Source organism: Schistocerca serialis, chromosome 1, assembly GCF_023864345.2.
Source record: "Schistocerca serialis cubense isolate TAMUIC-IGC-003099 chromosome 1, iqSchSeri2.2, whole genome shotgun sequence".
Lineage (NCBI taxonomy): Eukaryota > Metazoa > Arthropoda > Insecta > Orthoptera > Acrididae > Schistocerca > Schistocerca serialis.
The window spans coordinates 544,240,131-544,266,657 of NC_064638.1; the positions used below are offsets into that span (position 1 = coordinate 544,240,131).

The window sequence follows — 26,527 nt, forward strand, 5'->3', positions numbered from 1 at the left end:
GATAGGCGGATCCAGTCTTACCTGCATGATTGTCAACAGATCACTCAAATAAAATACAAAGATATAAAAATGCACAAAATTCTAATTTTTATAGTGATGCACAAAAATATCAGGTATGGAGTTTCTCAAGCATCAGTCTTTGGGCCCATCGCCTATGAGAAAAATTAACTGAAGGAACAGCAGTAATTTTTGCAGACAACAAGTACTCTAATTAAGTAATGTGGTGAAGACAGCCTACAAAAGACAGCTGCAGATGTAATCCAAGGGTTAACACAGTGGTTCAACACAAACAAGCTAATAATAAATTCTGGAAAAAAAAATCAATTTTCACACTTCACAGAAACTGACTGGCAACAGCAATTTTTAACATTGACAAAAAACTGTCTCATCTGCAAATGTAAAAAAAAAAATTTAGGTTTGCATATCCAGGATAACCTTAACTTGGAGACACACATGAAGAATATAATTAAAAAGATAAATGCACTTACATATGATGTAAGAATCCCCTCACAGAATACAAGTCATATATCAGTGGTCACAATGTATTACAGCAGTATCTATTCATTACTGATCTATGGAATTATCTTTTTTTTTGGGGAGGGGGGGGGGGGGGGGGGAGGACTCCATATGTAGCAGAAAAACATTTAAATTAAAGAAGAAAGATTCTTGCAGAGACTCATATAGACCAATGTTTAAGAGTCTCAGTATACTTCCCCGTCCTTGTTCATATACCTACAAAGTACTAATCTTCATAAAAGTAAGCATATTTACAGAATAAAATACCTTCAAGCATAATTATGATTTACACTCTTTTGATACTAAACAGAAGCATTACCTGCAGGTCAGTTCAGTAGGTACAAACATTTGTAGGGGAGGAGTGTATCATACTAGCATTATGATATGTAGCTACATGCCATCCTTTCTGAAATAAATACAAAATTTACCTAAATTTAAAGTGAAACTAAAAGAGTACCCGCTTGGCCACAGCTTCTATTTTGTTTTTGAGTTTTTTTTTGGAGCACCAAGTACATCAAACCTGACTTATCCCATATCATTTGTATATACTATGTACTTAACCATGATTTACAGGATCAGTAAAGAAATAAAAACACAAATACAAATAAATTCACTTGTTCTGCAACAAAGTAAAAATATCACTTGCAAAGGCCGGCCGGTGTGGCCGTGCGGTTAAAGGCGCTTCAGTCTGGAACCGCGTGACCGCTACGGTCGCAGGTTCGAATCCTGCCTCGGGCATGGATGTGTGTGATGTCCTTAGGTTAGTTAGGTTTAATTAGTTCTAAGTTCTAGGCGACTGATGACCTCAGAAGTTAAGTCGCATAGTGCTCAGAGCCATTTGAACCAACCATTTATCACTTGCAAAGACAGGAAAAATCACCAGTAATTTAAGAAAACTTTCACTGGAAGGAATCTGTAACTTACGATCATCTGAAATTTTACCTGAAACCGGCTACTCCATCATCAATAAGTTTATTAAGAAAAGCCACAATCATCTGTCTAACATATGGTTGTCGATGGTCCAAATCATGCATTCCACTGAGACGACACATTCGAATCTGTTGGATGGAAATTTAGGACTTAGTATTATTTTGTATGTGTCTTGTTGCAATTTCAGTTCCACATGAAGTGATAGCTGACAGAAAAATAAAATAAATATCCTGAAGGACAATAACAGAAGAAAGTCTGTTCAAAAAACAAATACCCTCATGAATGATCTGAGAGATATTTAAAAAATTCTGTTAACACATGGGAAAAATTACACAATACTCTTAGGCAGTAGCTGTATTTGTCACAATACTGAATTCATCTAAGTAATATCAGTTTAATGTCCGCCCCTGGTAGCTGAGTGGTCAGTGCGACGGAATGGCATACCTAATGGCCCGGGTTTGATTCCCAGCTGGGTCGGAGATTTTCTCCACTCAGGGACTGAGTGTTGTGTTGTCCTTTTCATCACCATTTCATCCCCGTCGACACGCAAGTTGCCAAAGTGGCGTCAACTCAAAAGACTTCCACCAGGTGAACGGTCAACCCGACGGGAGGCCTTCACCACATGGCATTTACATTTTACGTATCAGCTTAATATTGTTAATGTATGAGGAAAGCACCAAAAATTTTAGGAGTGCCATGGTTCTAAAAACAAATGAAATTTATTTACATTTGATAACTACTTTCTAGTGTTTTACTTGCTGATTGCCATGTAGAGTGTTTGATTTGCTCTAATAGTTTCTCAATTATCAACAATTAAAGCTTTTGTGTGCAGAAAAAAATGAATTTCAGTAGAGGACATTTCTAGGCCATGATTTTCTTATGATTTTAAATGCTCATTGACCTCTAAACAATGTGAAGATCAGCCTATGAATGCATTTGGTGGAGAATCCTCATCTAAAGCAGCCATTTATAACTGGTACATTGAATTCAAAAGAGATTGGTTTTTGATTAATAATGAATTTCTTGAAGGACACCCTAGAACTGCTGCTACTGATGAAAATATTGTTGAGTTTTGAGCAATGCTAAAAGAATACCAATGTACATCTAATGAATTTATGTGGGAAACATTGGGCATTGGTATAAGCCAAATCCAAAATATTTTACATCTATAGTTATTCATGAGGAAACTTTATTGTTCATGGATTCCACTGATGGGCACAGAAAAACTGAAAAAATTGCAAGGGGACACTTGATGTTTGGTTTGGAATATCATTATGAAATATGAATTTTGGATTCATTGTTATGATCCTGAAAAGAAAAGTCAGTCAGCTCAGTGAGTCTTTTGAACAGAACTACAATGAATTTGCAGTGCTGGTAAGAAGATGGCTGCTCCTTTTTTATGTAAAATGGGCCGCATTGTTACTGTGGCATTACACAACAGATGTACCATTCAGTTGACTGGTATATAAAGATCTGTTTACCACAAATGATTGAAAAAGTTCATGAAAAAATACCTTTCCATCACAGTTACGCATCTTCACTTACAGCAAAACTAACAACTGAGTATCTGAATACCCTAAAGATCAGCACTATGGACCCTCCATTATATTGCCCTGACCTAGCAACTCATGATTTCTTTTTGTTTCTAAAAATTAAAGATTAGACACATGGAAGCACTATTTCATCTAATCAAGCAGAGGAACATTGTAAAATACCTGGTTTCTGAAGTGCATCAAGAAGGATGGCATCATTACTTTAAGGACTGGTTTCATCAAAAGCAAACATGTACTGATATTAAAGGAGAATATTTTGAAAAAACAATAAAATAATGTTAATTTTTAACTAATCTTTGTCTGAGTTTCTAAAAATTTCTGGTATCATTCTCATATATATTATGGTGGTCTGACAAACCTTTTAAATTTTTATTGCCCCTACTTGGTTGGTAACCTTGAATTTTCTGAGGATCATATAAAGAATTTCAACAATGTACAGTGTACAGTTCATTGATTAGAGCCATCTTAATTGATCAGTGCGTCAACTGTGACTGAAGACAGAGAAAATTGAGTTTCATGCTATTATTAAACATTTTTATTTGAAGGATTGGACTGCCACATATATCAAACCAGAACTGGATGAAGTTGACTTGGGCTCTGCACCATCAGTGGAGACCATTTACCTCCTGGATTAATGAATCTAAACTTGTATGGACAAGCATCCAACTGAGGTCACCTCAAAGGAACCTATTGACAAAATCCTTTATATGGTAATTTGAGAACACCAAATAAAAATTCATGACTGCTGAACTTCAGCATATCAACTGAATGAGTGCTATCCTGCATGGAGAACTGGCCATGAAGATGCTGTCAACCAAGACCACATCTCACTCAACATTTCAACACGATGTCTGGTGATGTTTAATCACAATCAACAGGACTTTTGTGCTGATTTGTGACTTCTGATAAAACCTGGATCTATCATGGTACACTAGAGTCAAAACTGCACCCAAAACAATGGACGAGGGTTGATGAAAGTGCAATGAAGAAAGTAAAGACCATTTTGTCAGCTGATTAGGAGATGGCCACTGTTTTCATTGATTCCCAAGGAATAATCCTCACAAATTACTTGCAAAGACCATAACTGGACCCTATTATGCATCATTCTTGGACCATTAGAAACTTTTGTTGACTGGGAAAAGACCAAGGTTGGCATGCAAAACAGTGCTCTTTCACCAGGTTAATACACCATCCCACACATCAGTGATAACAACGGTGAAAGTGCATCAAATGGGATTTGAAGTGGTTCAACGTCCACCCTGTCATCAAGGTTAGCCACACATGAGTTCTTTCTGTTCCCTAACTTGAAAGTTCAGCTTGCAGGGAACAAATTTTCATCAAATGGGGAAGGCATACTGTCACTCAATGAGTATTTTTCAGAGTTTGACAGAGATGACAAAGCCAGAGGATCACTGTACCAAGTATATATCCTTCAAAGGAGATTACATCAAGAAGAAAGATGAGTTATTTATGAAACAAACACTTTTTCAGAAGCTTTTCACCAGACTTATCAAACCATCCTCATACACCACACTATACAATATTCTATTCCCATTTGTAATGTTTCTGCATATCACTGGTTTCTAATTGCATTATTTTTATTACTTTTGGTGGTTTTCAGGTACTGTACTGACATATTTCAAAATGTACCTGATGCCTTACAATTTATCAATGAAATGTATAACTTATTCAGTTCCATTTAAATTATGTGAATGATAATAGTCATTAAAAGTATCTCAAACATAATATTCATATGCACAGCTCACTACATACGGGGTGATTATAATTAAAGTTAAACTTTCAAACCACTATAGAAATAACACTGCAGGTCAGAATGATGTCAACTTGCAAAGGAATATTATCAGAGAAAGGTGAAAAGTATGGCAGAAGAAAAATAAATAGTTACAAAATGTTTCAATAGAGGGCACTGTACGCATAATATAATAGTTGTCAACTACAAATGACAAATGAATCACACAACAATGCCTAAGGTGTATGTCTGACACTAAACAAACTGTACTACTCAGTGTGCATGGGTGTACAGGTGTGACACTGTTGGTTATGTAAACCCAACCACCATGGCAAGGTCATATCACATCGAATGGGAAAAACCGGTTTTTAATTGTCCTGAGGCCAAAAACCACATAAAAAACATCAATCAAAACCAGATGGGATTATTAATTTCTGTGTGACTGGCACAAAGCGTGTTCAATATGCAGTCCACCATTTCTTGTAACAAGTTGAAATCGAGAAACAGCATGTTCCACAACTGATCAAAGTGTTTCTGGGGTCATGTCCAGAATGTGTTGTGCAATGCATGCCTTAAATGCAGCTAAGTTTGCAATTGGAATGTTGAACACAACATCTTTCAGATAGCCCAACAGCCAAAAGTCACACAGATTAAGATCAGGTGAAAACACAGGACAGCCAGGTTGTAGGGAAATGGCGGCTGATAATTCTAGCATTTCCGAAATGGCACTTCAGCAGCTGCTCAACTGGATTTGAAATGTGGGGAGGAGCGCCATCTTGCATAAAAATGAACCCTTCCACACATCCACACTGTTGGAGAGCTGAAATGGGGTGGTTGAACAAAAGACACTCATAGTGCTTACCAGTGATGGTACAGCTAACAGGACTGGAAGCAGCTCTCTCTTCGAAAAAATACGGCAATGTGATAAACAATGCCACAAACCTGCACCACACAGTGTACTTTTGAGCACGAAGTGGTACTGGTTGATTTGTGTGTGGATTTTCCATTGCCCATATTCAACAGTTCTGTGTATTGACATATCCTGTCAGATGGAAGTGGGCTTCATCTGTCCACGAAATCTTCTGCAGCCAACCATTGTCAACTTCATGTGAGCAAGAAATTCTAAAGCAAAGGTCTCTCTTGCTGGCAGGTTACCAGGAATAAACTCATGCCCATGGGTAATTTTGAATGGATAGCAAAGAAGGATGTTTTGTAGGATTTTACGCACCACGCTCACAGATATGTCCAATGTTCAGGCAATTTTCCATGAACTACACATTTGCACTCCACCATTCATCCCCTCCTGTATTGCTGTGGCTACTGCTTCCACTGATATTGAATCAATTTGTTTCCTCCCTCTACCAGGTTGCACACCAAAAGAACCTGTCTTTTCGAATTTCTGAATTGTTTTCTCCAGACCCATGGCAGTCATCAGACCAATGCCTTTTTTCAAATCCTTCAGTGTCTGGAACTTCTGCAAAGCAATGTGTGCACAGTCATCATTCTTGTAATATAGCTTTGCAAGCAAAGCGTGATCCTGCATTGAGACAGTCTTGGTGAATGTCGCAGACACGAAAGGAGAAAAAGCTGTGTACCTGGTGTGTTTATACCAACTTCAATGAGTCATACGCGTGACGGGTGTTTTCATTTACATATTTTGACACATACAGTGCCATCTACTGATCGATTTTCACACTATTTTTTTTCTTTTGCCATACATTTTCTGGCTTCTCCATTAATATTCCATTGACATAATTCTGACCAGTGGTGTTGTTTCTACAGGGTTTTTAAAGTTTAACTTTAATTATAATCACCCTGTACGTCTCAAAATTTGCTTCTGAATACCCATAAACATGATTTTTTTTACAGTTTACCAATCACAATTTATTTTCTAAAATGACTGTAGGGTGAACAATTGCACCATCCACCGTTTTCTATACCTTCACAGTGAGATTCATCTCACCATGTTTGCACAGTTTTTGCGGCTCCCAGTAAAAAAAAAAAAAAATAAATAAAAAAAACATTATCAGTAACTCTGGTAATGGTAAGTCCTCGGTAGAGTATTAATAACTTAAGGTGTAAAAGGCAACAATCCACCAAGTTGTTGTTGACACACAAATAAACAAAAATAACAACATTTCTAGCTTTCAGGTGATTCCTTATTCAGAGCTACAGAGTGTACATACTCTCACATGGTGACATTGTCCTGGTTTATTACAGTGTGTTAACACAGTAACTCAACTGAGCTGAGTAGTTGTCAGGTGGAGTGAAGAAGGGGGGGGGGGGATGAGTGGACATAAATGAGGTGGGGAGCAGGAAGCAGGAGGAAGGTAAGCTAACAGCTGGGAGGTAGAAGCAGCATCTTCAGCTGCTTTATACACCATTAATTGCTATTTATCCAATACCACAATATTCACTTCTTTGATCTTTTCATCTGTAGTTGCTATTTGTAATGCCTTTCAAGTGGATCATGTTTGAGGGAAGTTTGACAACACTTGAAATGTATCATCATCTTGTTAAAAATAAGGGAGCAGACTCATTATAAACTATCATCAATATTGGCTAATTTTCTTTGGGGATAAACCATCTAAATAAATAATTTTTTGATTACAGGTACTCCAGTTTACCCACAGTCTGGGACCAGTGCCTGGAAACAGTAGCCATATGTGCATTAGTTGAGCTTGTGTGAATGTGTTTGTGTATTCTGTTTCAGAAGAAGGACTTAGTCTGAAAACTTAAACATTTTAGCACTCCTTTTTGTGGTGCCTCTCTGCAGCTCAAGCCTCCTCTATGTGTGAGCAGCAATCTGTTCTTTCCATGTTTCTGTTGTTAAAACCTAGAATTCCCATTATTTTAAAAATGAAAGATGGACAGTTGGCAGTAGCTAAAAGAGGTTGAGATAGCCATTTCCCATCACAGTTGGGTATCCAAAGACTCCAACCAGTTGACTGCTGCAGGTGTTGAATCTGCAAAGTCTTTCCAGGTACCCATGAATCTTCTTTATGGGCAGTCGTGCAACATATGACCCAGTGTTTGTTCCAAAGTACCACAGTGACATTGGTCATTCCCCATTTATGTACTGTTGCTTTGAGTATGATGTTGCCATTTCTGACAGAGTTAAAGGAATTCTATATTTTTTTGGTTGGTTTCCTCCCAGATATTGGACAGTCAGATCCATTTTACCTATCTTCTAATGACTATGGAAGGACATCCACCAATTTCTCCATTCTTCTCTTCAAGGGCCCCACACCTAAGGCAAGAGAGGGCTGTGCACCTCCCCGCCCCCCCTTCAGGTGTCAGGGAAAGGGAAAAATATAGTGTAATCAGGTGTTTATCTTTTAAGAAAATGATTTAAAATTCAGTATTATGCAATTTTTTGACAGGGTCAGAACTGGAGCTTTTTTTTATGGCTACTTACAAGTTACCATTTGTCTTCCAGAGTATTAAAAATACTCCATATTCTCAGGTCTACACTCCCCCCTCCCCCCTGCAAACTATCATACAGGCACCCTTTCTTCTCTTATATCATAGCTCTCATGGGCGAGTTGACCATTGTTTATCCACATTGGTTCTCTAGATTTTAGTGGACTGCAAAGTAAATTGTTCAATTTTTTATGAATTGGTAAGGAGCTGGATGCTTTTGGTTTTGTCCATTTATTCTTTGGATATTACTGTTACAATTACCACTCTATTACAGGTAAAGCGATTGTAAGCATTTCTCTCTGTATGAAATCAAGAAGAATCATTCCCCATTGGTCACAGAAATGGCACTATATCATAGATTTTTTTATCTAGGTGTTTGTTGAGGAGTAATGTGTGCTAACTTCACCTGTGGAATGCTTTTTTACAAAATTTCTTAAAGAAGTTGTGTATCTTTTAATCAGGTGGGTAAACTAGAGTACCTTGTAATGACAAAATCCTTTACTTTGGATGCTTTATCTCCAAAGAAAATTAATGAATGTTGATGACCTGAATTGGGGCCCAGTGGCATCAATTTAATGTATGTACTTGTAAACTATAATTCTGTAAGTCATTCACTAAATAAATAAACTGGAATATTCAATCCATATTTTCTTATAATATCAAATATACTTACAGGCTTAGCATTTTCTCCATAGTCTGCCAAGGTCATGTTACATGGTTCATGAAAATTACTTGTGTCATACGGCACAGCAGGATACTTTCGAGCTTCTGTGTCAGCAAATGAACCTCCAGATCCTGTTATGTTTCCCCACACTGCAGTCATGTGATTCAGAACTGCATCAACGTAAATACTGCACTTGAAAAAAGAACATTGTGTAAGATTAATCCTTATTGTTTTTTTTCAAAATCAATTATCTCTTCATAATTGGAAGAAACAGAATATTAATTATATGCACAATAAGACAGATGGGTAGATAGTCCCACACTCAGGGGATGAGAGTAGGGGGAGCAGAGTGTTGTGTGGATGACAGTGATGAGTGCTTGTTTATTGTGGTGCAGGGTTCGTGTTGTTATCGATGAAGGAAAGGAAAAAGTTGAAACCCAGTATTGGCATATAGCCTTCTCTCCTCATAAAGCCCCAAGGGGCCTGCCAAACTTAATGCCCAATCCAACGGATAGACCAGCATCAGCAGTGTCACAACCCTCACTTCCTAAGACACTACAAACAGATTTGCAAATTAACCCAGGACCCTTATGCAAAGACTGGTGATCAGAAACTTACACTGCCAACTCTCTTTTCCTTGCTGGCCAAATGTTGGCAAAGAAAATTTAATCCACTACTATAATTCAAAGTGGCTTAGTTGTTTTTCTGTGAATACATCCGTAGTGCTAAGCACATAGTCCAACAACTATCATAATACACTGGTGTGAAAAACTTAAGGTAAAAAGTAGCTTTCACATGATGTGTCACAGCCAAGTAACATATTTTGATGAAACTTAGACCGTACATAGAAAGAAGTGCTACAGTATAGTACAGAAGGTAACTGAATGAAATGCATAATGAGGTGAACGTAAATGCTAAACTGATGTTCAGCGCTTTCTTTTTCCAACCCCTTCAGTTCATCTGAGTTATTCTGTGAAAGCTCTAACTGCATTTACTAATGTACATTTCTTGATTAGTTGTAAGCAAGTGCCACACTGGTCACAAGAATAGTACTCTTACAGGTGCAAAACATACCATGACTATTTATCTGAGATCCACAATGTTTCAGCAAACTGATTTAATAGAAAACTGCACTTCTCATGAGGAATCAGCATCATGGAATATTGTTACTAGAATGTAATTGTACATTAACATGATTCAATGGATTATATGTGCAACTGTCCTCTCCACTGAATCTACATGATTATTAATGCACATGTGAACATGCACCATTTTTTGGAATTCATGCTTTAAGTTTCACTGCTGTGATGCCCTTGTAAGCATTGGTGCTATGAGCAACATGTAATTTAACATGTATCTCATGACAAAAATGTCCACTCTGAGAAAGTAAGCTAAAGTACTTTGACAGATTCTTAGTGCACATTCTACTCTTGCAGACAATTTTCAAGATCTTCAGTAATCTTTTCATTATTGAGAAACGTTATGTGTTAAACATGAAAATGATATTATTTGCTGGCATGGCAATCAACAGTGTCTGCCAACAATATGTAACATGAAACTGTGGCAGTAAACTGCAAGAACTTGGTACCTGTATCCTTAAACACAAATCCATCATAGTCTCTTACCACAAGTTATGAGCCCTCAACTGACTGTTTTACATTAGTATTGTGGTGTACTTGGCCTGAGACTTCCAGCTGTCACTTATGCTGTTATCAAATACTGAGAACAACTTGCACAGTTTATAGCCACACATTTTTCTTCATTAATGCCTCACATTTGTACCAGTTTTTTTCAAAATTTCCAAGAATTCTGATACATTATTATTGAGAATTGGGACTTCAATAAGCAGCTGGAGGAATAATGCAGAACTTCAAGTAATGTTACTAAGAAGGGAAAGAGAAGCTATTAAAATCGTAGTTATCAGTTACCAATGGATTCAGAACAAAGTGCCACTGTTTGGAGGACTCCTAATCAACAGTGGAGCTCACATAGCTCTAGAAATATAAAACTAACTAAAAACCAAAATTACAGCACTGAGATTTTTTTGGATAAATATGAGCACATATCGAAAGGATATGGGGGAAGTGGGGTAGTGTATTTTTCCAGTAGACAAGAAACACAAGTCCATCAACATAGGAACTGACACTGCAAGACTGCTTTTTCATGAATCAATATCAAGGGTGAGCATAAACTTGTACTTGAATCCTGCTATTGGCCTTCAGAGTCAACAAAGATATAATGAAAGACTTAGTTCACTAGTGAGTATGTTTCCTCGTCATACTCTCACCAACGCAGAAGACTTTGATCATCCCACAGTTAATGCACAAAATTACAAATTTGTAAGTGCTGCCATGACAAGACACCCTACAGAACAATTCCAAGTGATTTCCCTGAAAATTACTTGGAACACATAGTTTAGAAGACCAGTCATGATATAAAAATAGTAAATGTAATGGTAACAATGTAGACCTGATCTATTTGGAAATGTCTACATTGTAATTGGCAGCAGTGATCATGAAGCAGTTCTAGCAGCAATGATTATACAAATTACAAAGGTTGCTAATACAAGAGCGAAATTTTATAGGTTCTGTGAACAAAACCAAATCACAAGAAATGTGGTATCTTAAACTACAATATCAATGAGTCACAACTGGAATCAGTCAACTCATACAAAAACATAGGTGCAACGATTCATGAAGATATGAATGATTACATAAAAAAAGACAGTCTGGAAGTCTGGTCATGTTATAAAAATACTACATGTAATGGAAACAAAGTAGACGTGACCTCTCTGAAGACATCTACATTGAATATAGCATCAGTGAGCATGAAGCTGCTGTAGCAACAATGATTATACAAATTACAAAGGAAACTAGTACAAGTAGAAAGATTTATATGTTCGTTGAACAAAACCAGATCTTGAAAAATGTAGTATGTTAGTCTAAAGCAACAGTAAGCCACAACTGGAATCAGTCAACTCAAACAAATACATAGATGTAACAGTTTATGCATATACGAATGATCACATGGGTGTAATTGTATGTAAAACAGGTGGCAAACTTTTTCTCAATGACATAATACTGGCAAAAAAAGCCATCCTACAAAGGATGTCTTTTGAAAAACGCTTGTGCAACTCATTTTAGAATGCTGCTCATGTGTGTAGAACTGAGATCAAACTGAACATACGCAAAGGATTGTACAAATGGTCACAGGCTTGTCTGGTTCATGGGAGACCATCACAGAAATCCTGAAACACTTGAACTGGTAGATACTTCAAGATATACATCAATTGTTTCACAAAAGCCTGCTTACAAAGTTCCAAGATCAGGTTGAGAGTGTCAGTCTGAAACCAGGTCACCTCCTCTTCTATTAATTCATCTTTTAATGCTGATACACTCATTTTGGAACTAATTAACTCCTGTGATTCTTGAGTTTCTCCCGGCGTATTTGATAATCAAAATATCCACGGGTGTACTGCCGGTCTACAGTGTCCAACGGGCACAATATTTCGGCGATCATACATGTCGCCATCATCAGGTGAACTGACGGACTGAGCTCCTGTGAACGTGCCGGCGCGGAGATCAGTACGCTATGGCTGCTCAGGGGGAACTGGGTTCGGTCACGGCGGCGGCCGTTTTAAATACCCTCCGCCCGCGGCGCGCTCACTCCGCCGTCCGCGCCCCGCGCCACGGTCGCGCGGTGGAACAGATTGTGACGGCGTCTGAGATGACGTCGGTGTGATGGCTCTGTCCGCCGTGGTCGTCACAACTATACGTTTGCTCGATTTACTCTTAATTAACCCAATCAGTCTTGCTAAGATTATAGCCACTGTCACGGTTTATGAGGTCGTCATTGGTGCGAATTTCGATAGCCTCTCTTACAACGCTGTCCCAGTAGCTCGACGTCTGTACCAGAATCCTCGTGCGTTCATATTCCATAGCGTGATTTCCCGACAAGCAATGTTCAGCGACCGCCGACTTGCTCGGATACATCAGTCGAGTGTGCCTCTGATGTTCACGGCATCGATCCTCGACGGTACGCATCGTCTGACCAATATACGACTTGCCACATTGACACGGAATCTGGTACACGCCGGCCTTTCTCAAACCGAGGTCATCTTTGGCGCTCCCCACCAGTGCACGAGTTTTATTCGGAGGACGAAACACAGTTCCGACCCGGTGTTTCTTCAAAATGCGGGCGATTTTCCCCGAGAGTGCGCCTGTATATGGAATAAACGCAGTGCCTATCTCCTCCCTCGTGATTTCATCCATCTCCACCCGTTCTGCTGTAGTGGTTGAGCGGAGAGCACGTTGAATCTGCCACTCTGAGTACCCATTTTTTCGAAATACGGTTCTCAGATGTCCCAATTCCTGGGATAGACTCTCTGCGTCAGAGATAGTGCGCGCCCTATGTACTAGAGTTTTAAGTACCCCATTCCTCTGTGAAGGGTGGTGGCAGCTGTCTGCGTGCAAATACAGATCAGTGTGCGTTGTCTTCCGATACACCCCATGACCTAGGGTGCCGTCAGCCCTTCTCTTGACCAAGACGTCAAGGAAAGGTAATTTACCCTCCGTTTCAGTCTCCATAGTGAATTTGATGTTGGGGTGTATGGAGTTTAGATGTGTAAAGAAGTCAACGAGCTTATCCATACCATGTGGCCAGATGACGAACGTGTCGTCCACGTAACGGAAAAAGCAAGTAAGTTTCCATTCGGATGACGACAGGGCTTCCTCCTCGAAGTTCTCCATGTACAAATTCGCTACCACCGGTGAGAGTGGGCTACCCATGTCGACTCCCTCCGTCTATTCGTAGTATTCTCCATTAAAAAGAAAATACGTGGAAGTCAAGACATGCCTAAAAAGTTCAGTGGTCTTCTCGTCAAACTTCTGACTAATCAATTCTAGTGACTCTCGCAGGTGTTCTCTCGTGAACAAGGAAACGACGTCAAAACTCACCATGATATCTGACTCATCCAACCTGAAGCTATCAAGGCGTTTAACAAAATCCACGGAATTACGGATGTGATGAGGGCATTTACCCACATAAGGACTTAATATTCCCGTCAGGTATTTGGCCCACAAATATGTAGGTGCCCTGATGTTGCTGACAATGGGGCGAAATGGTACCCCCTCTTTGTGAACCTTCGGGAGTCCATATAGTCTAGGCGGTACCGGACCTTGGGGTAACAATTTCTTAGCGTCACCCTCCGGTAAATCTGCGTCCTTGAGAAGCGACCTCGTCTTGTTCTCCACCTTCTTTGTAGGGTCAACGCTGGTCTTCCGGTAGGAATCGTCATTTAGCAGGCTCTGCATCTTATTGTAGTCCTTATGGGAGACCACAACTGTAGCATTGCCTTTGTCAGCCGGTAAGACAACAATTTCAGAGCGCTCCCTCAGATCGCGAATGGCCGCCCTCTCTTTACTGCTGATATTTGACTTCATCGGCTTGGATTTCGTCAACGCACGACAAGTTTCACGACGTATTTCCTCGGCTGATTCTGGCGGAAGTCGAGCTGCTACCTGTTCAACAGCACTAACAATTTCTGTGACTGGAGTGAACTTGGGGGTGGGAGCGAAGTTGAGACCTTTCTGCAAAACCGAGACTGCATCATCACTCAACACCATGCCACTCAAATTGATGACAGTGTTGCACGGAACCTGCAGAGATGGTTTGTCAAGGAGACGTGAGAACTTAGCTGTTTGACGTCCCGTTGCCTTCTTATGGACGGAATCAGCTGCAACCCAGGTGACACCATCAATCCAATCCCAGGAAAAAGAAGTGAAATTACTCGCCAGTTGCAAAAGTAGTTTGAGTAATTCCTGTGAGATAAACTCAAGGCTCCGGCGGGTGAATTGCACTCTCTCACGTACCAATGCGAGGCTGGCTCGTTTCTTGATTCTCTTAGCTGCTGCAGAATCGCTGGCCACTACATTCTCCCATCCTTCGGATAGCATACGAAACACGTGGCGGAAGAACTGGGCGTCTTTTGTGGGGATCTATGAATCGATTCAATTTTGCACTTGTTCATATGATCGGAAGTGCTGGTCAGACAAACTGTATACCTTAGCAAAATTTGGAACAACATTCTCGGAGTGACATCTCTTTAGAAAGGCAAGAGTACTTAGCAAACGACATATACGGTGGCGCAACTTTTCAAATTTCTTCATGCTGCGGTACATCTCCCCGTAAAGGTGTATGATGTGATTCTTGAGTTTCTCCCGGCGTATTTGATAATCAGTATATATATTTTCTGCTTTAACATGAAGAAATCTGTGGCTGTGGGTCTTAAAATGCTGGGTAAGGCCAATGGTAAGGGAGCTATTAGTGGACGAACGAGCAGAGAATGTTTTCAACGCCTTAAGAACGGTGATTTTGATGTCGAAGACCGGCATGGCGGAGGAAGACAGAACGTTTTAGTAGCTACTGAGACAAACGAAGACAGTCACAGGACATCATTATCGAAAGCAACTGACGCGTTAGAGCCCAGCACTGAAACACAAACGGCCACAATAGAGCGATAGACACGTAAAGGTAATTTTGCAGCAGGTCAGTGTTCGATCCCACGTCGCAAAACCCGTCAAAATATACATGGAAAGATTGAAATGAGAAGTCCTGTCCCTCCCGCCGTATTCTCTATACGTTGCTCTCTCTGACTACCACCTTTTTCGATGACTGGTATACAGTTTGGCTGACCAGCACTTCCGATCATATGAACAAGTGCAAAATTGAATCGATTCATAGATCCCCACAAAAGACGCCCAGTTCTTCCGCCGCGGGTTTCGTATGCTATCCGAAGGATGGGAGAATGTAGTGGCCAGCGATGGGCAACACTAAGAATCACAATTTTTTGTATGCTTTTCACAATAAAGCCACGAACTTCGAGGAAAAACGGTGGAAGCAAAGTTGTAGACCTAGTAGTAACAGGCGTAAAGCCGTAGCATAGAGGACAAAATATGTTTGAGCAGCATATATAGCATAAAAAACAAAGTTCACTTACAGTGTTAATTCAAGAATTTGTCAATAATAACATTATGCCGTGGACGCAAGACATCCTTGGGACTCAGTAATTGATGCAACCTAACCTGTGTATGTCTCTGCCCGTACCCAGCGAGGTGGCGCAGTGGTTAGCACACTGGGCTCGCATTCGGGAGGACGACGATTCAAGCCCGCGTCTGACCATCCTGATTCCTGATTTAGGTTTTCCTTGATTTCCCTAAATCGCTTCAGGCAGATGCCGAGATGGTTCCTTTGAAAGGGCATGGCTGACTTCTTCCCCATCCTTCCTAACCCGATGGGACCGATGACCTCGCTGTTTGGTTCCCTCATCCTAAATCAACCAATCTCTGCCCACTGCATACCGGTAGGTCGTTGGCCTATGAGAGTGCGTATAAACAGGGCAGAAGGGCGTAGACAGTTGGAGGTCCTGGTTTTACAGAGGACATGTGAATACTTTGTTGAGCCAAACATAGCTGGAACGTTGTGACGCGTCCTGTAGATTGTTATTGGTGCCATCACACTTGGTGGAGCTTATCTGTCAGCTGCTCTACTGTTGGAGGAACGAGCCTGCTTGGGGAACCATTGCGCATATGTATTGTGAACTAGTGGTGAAGCCTTTTGCAACGGGCAGAAATTTTGTGCTTTGCTGACGTGTGACCCACTGCATCCAAGTTCCTTTCGGGTCTAGCTGGTATTTGTGGTTGTTCTTCCAATTTCCTGTTGTGAGCAAAGGCCCTCATTTGTATTTTTCTACCAGGCTAAGCTTAGCCAATTTTTCTGCACACGTATTCGTGATTTGTGGCAATGGCAAACATAAATTATAATTTAATTTTGCTGCCTACTCGACATATTGTTTACTCGTCACGTGGACAGATCGACTGAGTTTTTGCGTGCAAAAGACCGCACTTTCTGTCAAGTCTAGCTGCAAGCTATCAGTCTGTCATATAAATTGTTCAGTTATTGCTAGCCTTCTTTAATTCACTGGCTTTCTTTTGTATTTTATTAGACTAGTATTTAATACACTTAATGTTGCAGCTTGTTCTCAGTGTTTACCAGCCTTATTCTGTTCACTGGTTTTTGTATTTTACTGGAGTAGTGTTTAACACTTTCAGTGCTTACCAAATTTGTTTCATTCTACGGTGTTTGTATATTATTAGAATAGTGTTTAACACGGCTCATGTTTGTGTGTTATATAATGCCTAATTTATTGACTGCCTAGTTTATTGAATCCAGGGGAAAACCCAAAAAGGGCCTTGCTTGGGCCTGTGGCATTCACCAAATCATTTCGTAAATTTCTCATACATCCGTTCATAAAAAGGTATCTATTTTGGTAAGACAGCTGGCCAGCTGATTCAAGTAATTCTGTTTTTTCTGAACTAGCCACTGTGTAATACTTATCCTGCGATTCGTTTGTTTGCTTTTCTGCCGACCAGACTTAGCTGATTCCTTCTGAATACTGAGTCGGCTGTTGTCGCTGTTTGCTTTCCTGTAACCTCTTAAATTAAACGTTTGCCTTGCTTCGGTGTTTCGGCTGTGTACCATGTAATGCAGCTGTTTCTTCTCAGTCGCACTTAAGTAAATCTAGGCACAACCGAATAGATTAAGTCTTTTCAAGTATGTATCATATCAAATATACATGTGAAAATCTTCGCCGGCCGGAGAGGCCGAGCGGTTCTAGGCGCTACATTCTGGAACCGCGCGACCGCTACCATCGCAGGTTCGAATCCTGCCTCGGGCATGGATGTGTGTGATGTCATTAGGTTAGTTAGGTTTAAGTAGTTCTAAGTTATAGGGGACTGATGACCTCAGCAGTTAAGTCCCGTAGTGCTCAGAGCCATTTGAAAATCTTCAAATCAAAAAGATAATGTAATTTTGCACCTGATTCCAGCAGCATTGCAGCGTCGCACCATCTCCTGGAATTCCGCACGATCTCCAGAGCGTGATGCAATGCGATACGACACTGGTTGGTAGCGCTCCCACCAGGGGTGGCCTCGTTCTGGTAGCCACAAGTGTTCGCTCACCGGCGATGTCTGGAACACATCCATTTCCCTATTTTTACTGATGGGTTTTAGCAAAAGAATTCATTGTTGTAAATAGTTATAACTATTCCAGGGGACAAAATTATTTAAGCAGATCGTTACGACCATCTTTTAACTTTAACTGCGTCAATTTAAGCAACTCGTGTACGAGTAGTTCAAATAGTTCAAGTGGCTCTGAGCACTATGGGACTTAACATCTGTGGTCATCAGTCCCCTAGAACTTAGAACTACTTAAACCTAACTAACCTAAGGACATCACACACATCCATGCCCGAGGCAGGATTCGAACCTGCGACCGTAGCGTGTACGAGTAGTGTGTATACTCGATGATAATTACTCAATGTGCTGCGTAAATGTTATTAGATGTCTGAGGTATCGCATTCCTCAACTAATGGAGGCTGTGTGGCAGAATATCCAAGGAATGGTCAGAAGATTACGTAGAAAGTTAGGTGGAAACCTAAAGCATTAGGGCGACAGAAAAGTGCTGGGAAGTTTTGACCGCACTCCTCCTGTCTTCTAGATATACACTATCTCATCAAAAGTATCCTAACATCAATCAGTGGACATTAATATGGGGTGTGTCCATCTTTCGCTTTTATGTCAGCTTGAACTTCGCTGGGGACAGTATTAATGACGTGTCCGAATGTCTGTGAAGGAATGGAAGCCCATGCTACCTCAAGAGCTGAAACGAATGGACGTTGGACGCCGGGGTCTGAAGCGAAGTTGACATTCTAACTCAGCTAAAAGGCGCTCCATTGGGTTCATGACAGGAGCCTCGGCAGGCCCATCCATTTTAGGTATGTTATTGTCTATTAAACATTGTCTCGCAGATGCTAGTTAAGACAAGGTGCAGTGTCATTTGATACAATCGTCGTCTCCGAACAGTTTCCCTAGTGTACACAGTTCACGATGCTGTAAAATGTGTTCATATACTTCCGTATTTAACGTTCTCTTAAGTGTAAAAAGGATACCACACCCTAACGCTTTAGACGGAGCAGATACAATTGAAGGCGTTTTCGCGTACGCGAGTGACGTCCTAATATTTGTGTCTGCGCACTCGTGTACGAGACTTGAGGAAAAGACGAATGATACGTTTTTTCAGATGTATCGGTGGTAACTAACAGTCTGCTTACAGCCTTCTATAAAACGACCGACAGACTCCTAAAGAGAAGACTTTCTCTTACCAGAAATCCTTCCCTGAGGCTTGACAGAATGCCTATATCATCAGGTTGGCGCATCAGTTCGAAAGAATTTTCCATGAGTTTAATAAACACAATAGAAACACGTAACACAGACTTTAGTCATCAATGATATATTCTCCTTCACTATTTACAACAATCTGCCAAAGATGGGGAAACTTTTCGGTTCTGCGACTGTAGAAATCACGTGGTATTGAGGCGAAGAACTAGTCAAGCCATGTTCCGGGTGCATTTTCATCAGGAAAGGTAGTTCCTTGAAGATTGTTAGAGAGCGGAAAAAGTGAATATCTGAGGACACAAGATTAGGTAAATAGGCTAGCTAAATGCGGGCGGGCGTTATCGTGAAGTGGCATCGTCTCAGTTGTTGACAATAAATGTTCGCACCTCGCAATTCGATGTACACCACAGCGTCTCTGTCCCACCAGATGCATAACAACATCTTTTGCGGATGCGCGCAGGTCTTTATGCGGGAGTTACTGCGTTGTTTGGACTCAAACATTCCTTTCTTTTCCTTATGTTAGCACAAAGATACCATTTCTCACCACCAGAAACGATACAGGACAGGAATGATCGATGTTGTTCACGAGCCATTTCATGACGAGCAAGCAAAGGCGCATATTTGGCCACCCACTGATTTTTGTGATTTTGGCTTAGAGCAGGCGACATCCATGCACCCGATTTTTTAAACCTTCCACGCTGCATGTAAATGTCACACATTGGAAGAATGATCACAGTTCATCACATTTGCCAATTCTCGAGTACATTAACGTGGAACGTTGTGAGTTCATCTACATCTACATCGATACTCTGCAAACCACATTTAAGTGCCTGGTAGAGGGTTCATTAAAACACCTTCACAATTCTCTATTATTCCAATTTCGTACGAGCTTTGATTTCCCTTATTTTATCGTGGTGATCGTTTCTCTCTATGTAGGTCGGTGTCAACAAAATATTTTCGCATTCGGAGGAGAAAGATGGTGATTCGAATTTCGTGGGAGGATTCCGTCGCAACGGAAGACGTCTTTTTTTTAATTATGTCCAGCCCAAATCCTGTATCATTTCTGTGACACTTTCTCCCATATTTCGCGATAATACAAAACGTGCTGCCCTTCTTTGAACTTTTTCGATGTACTCCGTCAGTCCTATCTGGTAAGGATCCCACACTGCGCTGCAGTATTCTAAAAGCGGACGGACAAGCGTAGTGTAGGCAGTCTCCTTAGTAGATCTGTTACATTTTCTAAGTCTCCTGCCAATAAAACGCAGCCCCCAGGGGCTCAGCATTCGTTCGGCTGAGCACGGGCTTGGCGACCCCGGGTTCCTGAGCTGGGGACAGGTAAGCGCCTCCAGCCCTCTACCACTGTAAGCTCTGGGCATACTTCAACGACCACCGTGCGGCGCGGCGGTGGAATGTTGTGTGTCTCAGGGAGTGGGGATCTTGGCTTGACCGCCCGGATCGCGAGAATGGAATAAACCTCTATAAACAACCTCTCAATCTCAAGGTGTGCTGCGCGCTGATGAGATGCGTGGCTGTTGAGGTGGAACAGTCGTTAGCGGGCAACCTCTGGGGAACCTGCCGCACCTCAGTTGTATAAGGCTTACCTAGGCACGCGGGGCTCTGTCTAGGTGGACTTCTAGTTCCCTAGCTGCTCGTGGGACCGAGATGGAACCTCGAACTTTTATTCTTCTCCTGCCAGCGGAAAGGGTGGACTGTTGGTGGGTTCTAACGCCCAGTCCAACAAGAGGGCTCGTGTAGCCAGTCCTCCTGATTCAGTTACTAGTAACAGAATGCAAACTGCTTCGCAGAATGTGTTTCTCATTATTAAAAGAAAGGAGGGGAGTTTTGATAAAGTTTCGCCATTTTATATACAGAAAGGCTTAGAATGCATTGCTGGCACCTTAAAATCTGTCAATCCCTTGCGAAATGGAACCTTGTTGGTTGAAACATTTAGTTTCCAGCAAGTCCAGAACCTTCAGAAAGCACAATTTCTTGGGGAGTTTGCGATAGAGACTGAATTTCACAGCACCTTGGACTACAGAAAAGGTGTTGTGACTTGCAGAGATCTCGTTGACATTCCCCAAGACGAACTGAAGGCTGAATGGTCCCGGGAAGGAATTGTCGACGTGCAACACGTTATGAAACGGGTGGATGGTACTCTCATAAAGACTGACTCATTTATCCTTACATTTAAAGCACCAAATTGCCAGAGCATGTGAAGGCAGGTTTCCTATGTCTCAGTGTACGGCCTTATTACCTCAACCCCATGCGGTGTTTTAAATGCCAACACTTTGGGCACACTACTCTCGGCTGTAGAGCGGAAGCCACTTGCGGGAATTGTGGTAAAGCCGCCCATGAGGGAGTTGGTTGCTCCTCTCCTCCCAAGTGTGTCAACTGCTCTGGGGATCACCCTGTGTGGCGTAGGGAATGCAGAGTTTTCCTTGAGGAACGGAAGATCCAGGAACTTAAAACTACAAAACGCATCCCGTATGGTGAGGCGAAGAAAATTTACAAGTCCATGCAGCCGCCCACGTTCGCTGCTTCCTTTTCTTCCGTTCTCAAACAGCCAGTCTTGAAAACCGATGCCGCTACACAAACGAAAGTTGCTACTGTCAGCACTAGCACCTGCGTTTGTCAATGAACGTGTGCTGCTGCCGTTCCTGTGAAGCCTGCTGCTCCCCCCCTGGCCTTCTGACCAGGCCGTGGTAGCTGACATCATGGAACTTCCTGCCCCTTCCCGGTTCCAGTCTTGTGCACTGCCCAGCGCTGCTACACCCCCCCACTGCTTCTGAGGTTTTGGCTCCAATGCCACCTCAGGCCAGAAAATCGAAGCCAAAGACAAAGGTGAAGACTCGCCCACTAAAGGAGACTGAAGTTATACAGTCTGCTGATTTGGATGTCATTCTCTCTGACGTCTCTCTCGACGCCTCTTCAGAGGCGATGGAGGTTGATGTCAGACTGGGGCAATCATCTCGCCCCAAAACTGAGCCTCCACCTGTTGTGGGCTCTCCTCCCCGACAGAAAGTGAGAATGAAGGTACTCCCACCCTGATAGATGGCTCCCATTACACAGTGGAACATGAATGGACTCCAGGCACATGTGGAGGAACTGAACCTCCTAGCACGGCAACGACCCCTGTGCTTGTGTTTACAGGAAACGCACCTAAAACCATCTGATGCTCCTGTACTAAGGGGCTATACGTCATATCACAAAGATGACCTGACTGGAGAAAGGGCCAAAGGCGGAGTCGCCGTGTTTGTCAATAATGACCACAACTCCTCTGCTCTCCCCCTGGATACTGACATGCAAGCAGTTGCAGTTGAAATTCATTCACGTCGGAGGCTTACTGTTTGCTCCCTTTATTTACCCCCTCTGGATGCAATGACCTTAGACGCTCTCACAGATCTTATCGACCAACTCCCCCGCCCATTTCTCCTCCTGGGAGACTTCAATGCCCATTATGTCCTGTGGGGCTCCACTTCTCTTTGCGCTCGAGGTCGAATTTTGGAGAGCCTCCTAACATCTCAAGTGTTGTGCATCCTCAACACAGGTGCTCCGACTCATTTCTCTACTGCTACTGGGTCATTCTCAGCAATTGACCTATCTTTCTGCTCTCCAACCCTCACTGACTCTGTTCACTGGGAGGTCATTGACGACCTTCATTCCAGCGATCACTTTCCCATCCGCATTCATCTCCTGGATGGTGTATTGCTGGAGCAGCGGCCACCATCATGGAAGATTGGCAGGGCTAACTGGCCACTGTTCACTCGGTTGGCTGTCTTTGAACGCCACAACAGCGTACAGGAATGGGTGGATCAAATCACACTTGTGATCCATCATGCTGCTGACTTGTCCATGGCACAGTCTTCTGGCACTCTTAAGCGGCGCCTTGTGCCTTGGTGGACAGAAGAGTGCCGTTCAGCCATCCGGGACAGGCGTGCGGCTCTTCGCCGATTTAAATGCCACCCAACAGTGGTCAATCTTACCGCCTTTCGAATAGCGAGAGCCAGGGCACGCCGTGTCATTAAAGAGAGCAAGAAAAGGTCATGGCAGGAGTTCCTGGACTCCATCAACCGTTCCACTTGTTCCACAAAATTATGGGAAGCCATCTGGAGGATTTCCGGTAAATGCAGCCGTTTACCAATAGCTGCAGTCCTGAACCAGGGATAGCTCCAAACGACACCCAGAGCCATTGCTCAGACGCTGGCAGAGCATTTTGCACAAAGTACTGCCACTGCAACCCAGGATCCAGCGTTTCGTTGCTACTGTGCGACTGTCGAAAGAGCGAACTTGAACTTTCGGTCGAACAGTTCTGAGGCCTACAACTCCCCTTTCTCCATGTGGGAACTTGAATCGGCACTTACTGAGACTTCTGACACTGCACCAGGTTACGACCGCATCCGATACTCCATGCTTCCACATCTGCCAGCGGCGTCAAAGGAAATCTTCCTCGAATGTTTTAATCTCATATGGCACACAGGAGTGTTCCCCACCTCCTGGAGGGAGGCAATCCTCATCCCTCTCCTCAAACCAGGAAAGGACCGCACATGTCCCAGTAGTTATCGTAGTATCGCCTTGACAAGCTGTGTCGGAAAGACCCTGGAACGGATGGTTAACCGTCGTCTGGTCTGGCTGCTAGAGACCAGACAGCTCCTTAGCCGCTTTCAGTATGGATTCCGAAAATTTCGGTCCCCGGTCGACAACCTGACCCTCCTAGAGGCGGCTATTCAGCAGGCTTTCCTCCGTCAGCATCACTGTATCGGTATCTTCTTCGATATCAGTAAGGCATATGATACTACTTGGAGACACTGTATTCTTGCACAACTGCATCAATGGGGCTTTCGTGGCCGCCTCTCCATTTTCATTCGGTCTTTCCTGTCTCAGCGGTTTTTTCGGACCCGCGTTGGTAACACACTGTCTGATCGCTTTGAGCAAGAGAACGGTGTCCCCCAGGGCAGTGTTTTAAGCGTTACCCTCTTTGCCATAGCCATCAACAGTATAACGTCTACAGTGAGGAGTGCAGTACAGTGCTCCTTGTTTGTGGACGACTTTGCTGTTTTCTGTTCCTCCTCCAGTGTTGCAACCGCGAGCCGTCAATTGCAGCTAACAGTGCGGCGGTTAGAGGAGTGGGCTGCAAAGACGGGTTTTCGGTTTTCTGCCGATAAATGTGTTTGTGTTCATTTTAATCGTTCCCGTCGTCTTTTTACTTTGCCTGCCTTGCATATGGGGGATACTGTCCTACATTTTAGAGACACGGTGCGGTTTCTGGGCCTAATTTTTGACTCCAGGTTGTCATGGCTGTCACACCTACGTGACTTGAAAGCCAGAACGCTGAAGGCACTGAACATCCTCAAGTGCTTCAGCCACAGGTCTTGGGAAGCGGACAGGGCGCGTCTCCTTCAGTTTTATCGAGCTTTTGTGCGTTCACGGCTGGACTATGGGTGCACAGTATATGGGTCAGCAAGGCCGTCTTATTTGCAGATCCTTGACGCTGTTCACAATGCTGGGATTCGACTGGCCATGGGTGCTTATCGGACCAGTCCCGTACCCAGCCTCTGTGCTGAGGCTAGCGAACCACCACTTATCATCCGGCGGCAACTCCTGCTGGTCCGCGAGGCTTGTAAGTTTCTTGCAGCTCCCAGCTCGCCTGCTCACCATCTTGTTGCCCATCCACCTCTGGACCGCCTTTTTCCCCCCCGTCCCCGGGCTACGTTGCCGTTTGGGATCCGTGTGCAACGTGTACTAGAGTCCCTCGGTGTGGAGTCTGTACAACCCCAAATCCAGGGTTTTAATCGCCTGCCACCCTGGTTACTGAAGAGGCCCGGAGTGATTTTAGATTTATTGCAGTACAAGAGAGATTGCACTCCTGCCACCGTTTTTAATGCAGCATTTTCAGCCATTTTATCTGAGCACCACGACTATGTAGCTGTTTTTACGGATGGGTCCAAACAAGGGGATTGCGTTGGTTGCTGTTGTTTATCCGGATCGTGTCCTCAAGGTCCGACTGACTCAGACTTTTACTGTCTTTGATGCAGAATTGTCTGCGATCTTGCGGGCACTGGAGCAGATGAGACATTCTTCCTGTCCTAAATTTCTTGTCTGTTCCGATTCACTCAGTGCCCTTCACTCATTGCAACGTTTGTATCCGGCAGACAAAATAGTCCAGACCATCCAGGATGCCCTCCTCCGACTACAGCGACTGGGGAAGGTTGTAGCTTTCTGCTGGGTTCCGGGGCATGTCGACATTGCTGGGAATGAAAGGGTAGATCTCGCAGTCAAGGAGGCGTGTCTTGATCCACAAGTATCTCAGTGTGCTATCCCCTTGCACGCACTCACCTCGCTGTTGAGCTCACGAGTCATGCGTCGGTGGGAGGATGAGTGGCTGGAAGTGACTGACAATAAGCTCCGTATAGTCAAGCCCACAACGCGTGTGTGGTGTACTTCCTTTCAGCCCCACCGACGGGACGAGGTTCTCCTCTCTCGGCTTCGAATAGGCCACAGCCCTATGACGCATGGCTTCCTGCTCCGGCGAGAGGACCCTCCAATGTGCGGTGTTTGCGGCGTCCAGGTCACTGTGCGCCACGTTTTATTGGAATGCGTTTTATTTTCTGACCAGCGGGCCGCGGCTGACCTGCCGGCGGACCTGCCATCTCTTTTGGGCAACACTCAGGCGAATGTGGTTAAAGTTTTAAAGTTCTGTGCCATGTCAAATGTTTTTACACAGATTTTAGGGAGAGGATTTTAAATTGCTCACTGAGTGACAAGCTCGCCCATATTTTATGTAAGTGGCCAGCCAATGACAATTTCCTGTGGCATTCTTGTTGCTATGCTTTCCCTTTCCTTACGTTTTACTTTCTTATGTAGCATTTTCCTTCTTTTCCTGCTTTCTTTGAGTGTGTGCTTCAGTTTTCTTCGGTCTGTACACATTCGTTCCTTTTAATGTGTGTCAGGGCGCTGATGACCTCGATGTTGAGCGCCCATAAGCCCCAACACACACACACAATAAAACGCAGTCTTTGGTTAGCCTTCCCCACGACATTTTCTGTGTGTCTTTCCAATTTAAGTTGTTCGTAATTGTAATACCTAAGTATTTAGTTGAATTTGCGGCTTTTAGATTAGACTAATTTAGGGTGTAACCGAAGTTTAACGAGTTCCTTGTAGCACTCATGTGGATGACCTCACACTTTTCTTTATTCAGGGTCGACTGCCAACTTTCACACTATTCAGATATCGTTTCTAAATCGTTTTGCAATTTGTTTTGATATTCTGATGACTTTATTAGTGGATAAACGACAGCGTTCTCTGCAAAATACCTAAGACAGCTGCTCAGATTGTCTCCCAAATCGTTATATACATAAGGAAGAGCAAAGGGTCGATAACACTACCTTGGGGAGCGCCAGAAATTACTTCTGTTTTACTCGATGACTTTCCGTCAATTACTACGAACTGTGACCTCTCTGGC

The 26,527-nt window shown here is 42.8% G+C and overlaps 1 protein-coding gene across 1 annotated transcript in view; it reads right to left on the reverse strand.

Moving 5' to 3' along the window:
* LOC126412468 (alpha-amylase 2-like) overlaps window positions 1–26,527 on the reverse strand; it is a 125,960-nt gene that overhangs the window by 68,351 nt on the left and 31,082 nt on the right. Inside the window, exons 2-4 of the mRNA XM_050082114.1 lie at window positions 17,711–17,862; window positions 8,846–9,023; window positions 1,459–1,574 (exon numbers count right to left, since the gene is read on the reverse strand). Coding sequence (XP_049938071.1) covers window positions 1,459–1,574; window positions 8,846–9,023; window positions 17,711–17,862 — 446 coding nt within the window. The remainder of the gene's footprint in view (window positions 1–1,458; window positions 1,575–8,845; window positions 9,024–17,710; window positions 17,863–26,527) is intronic.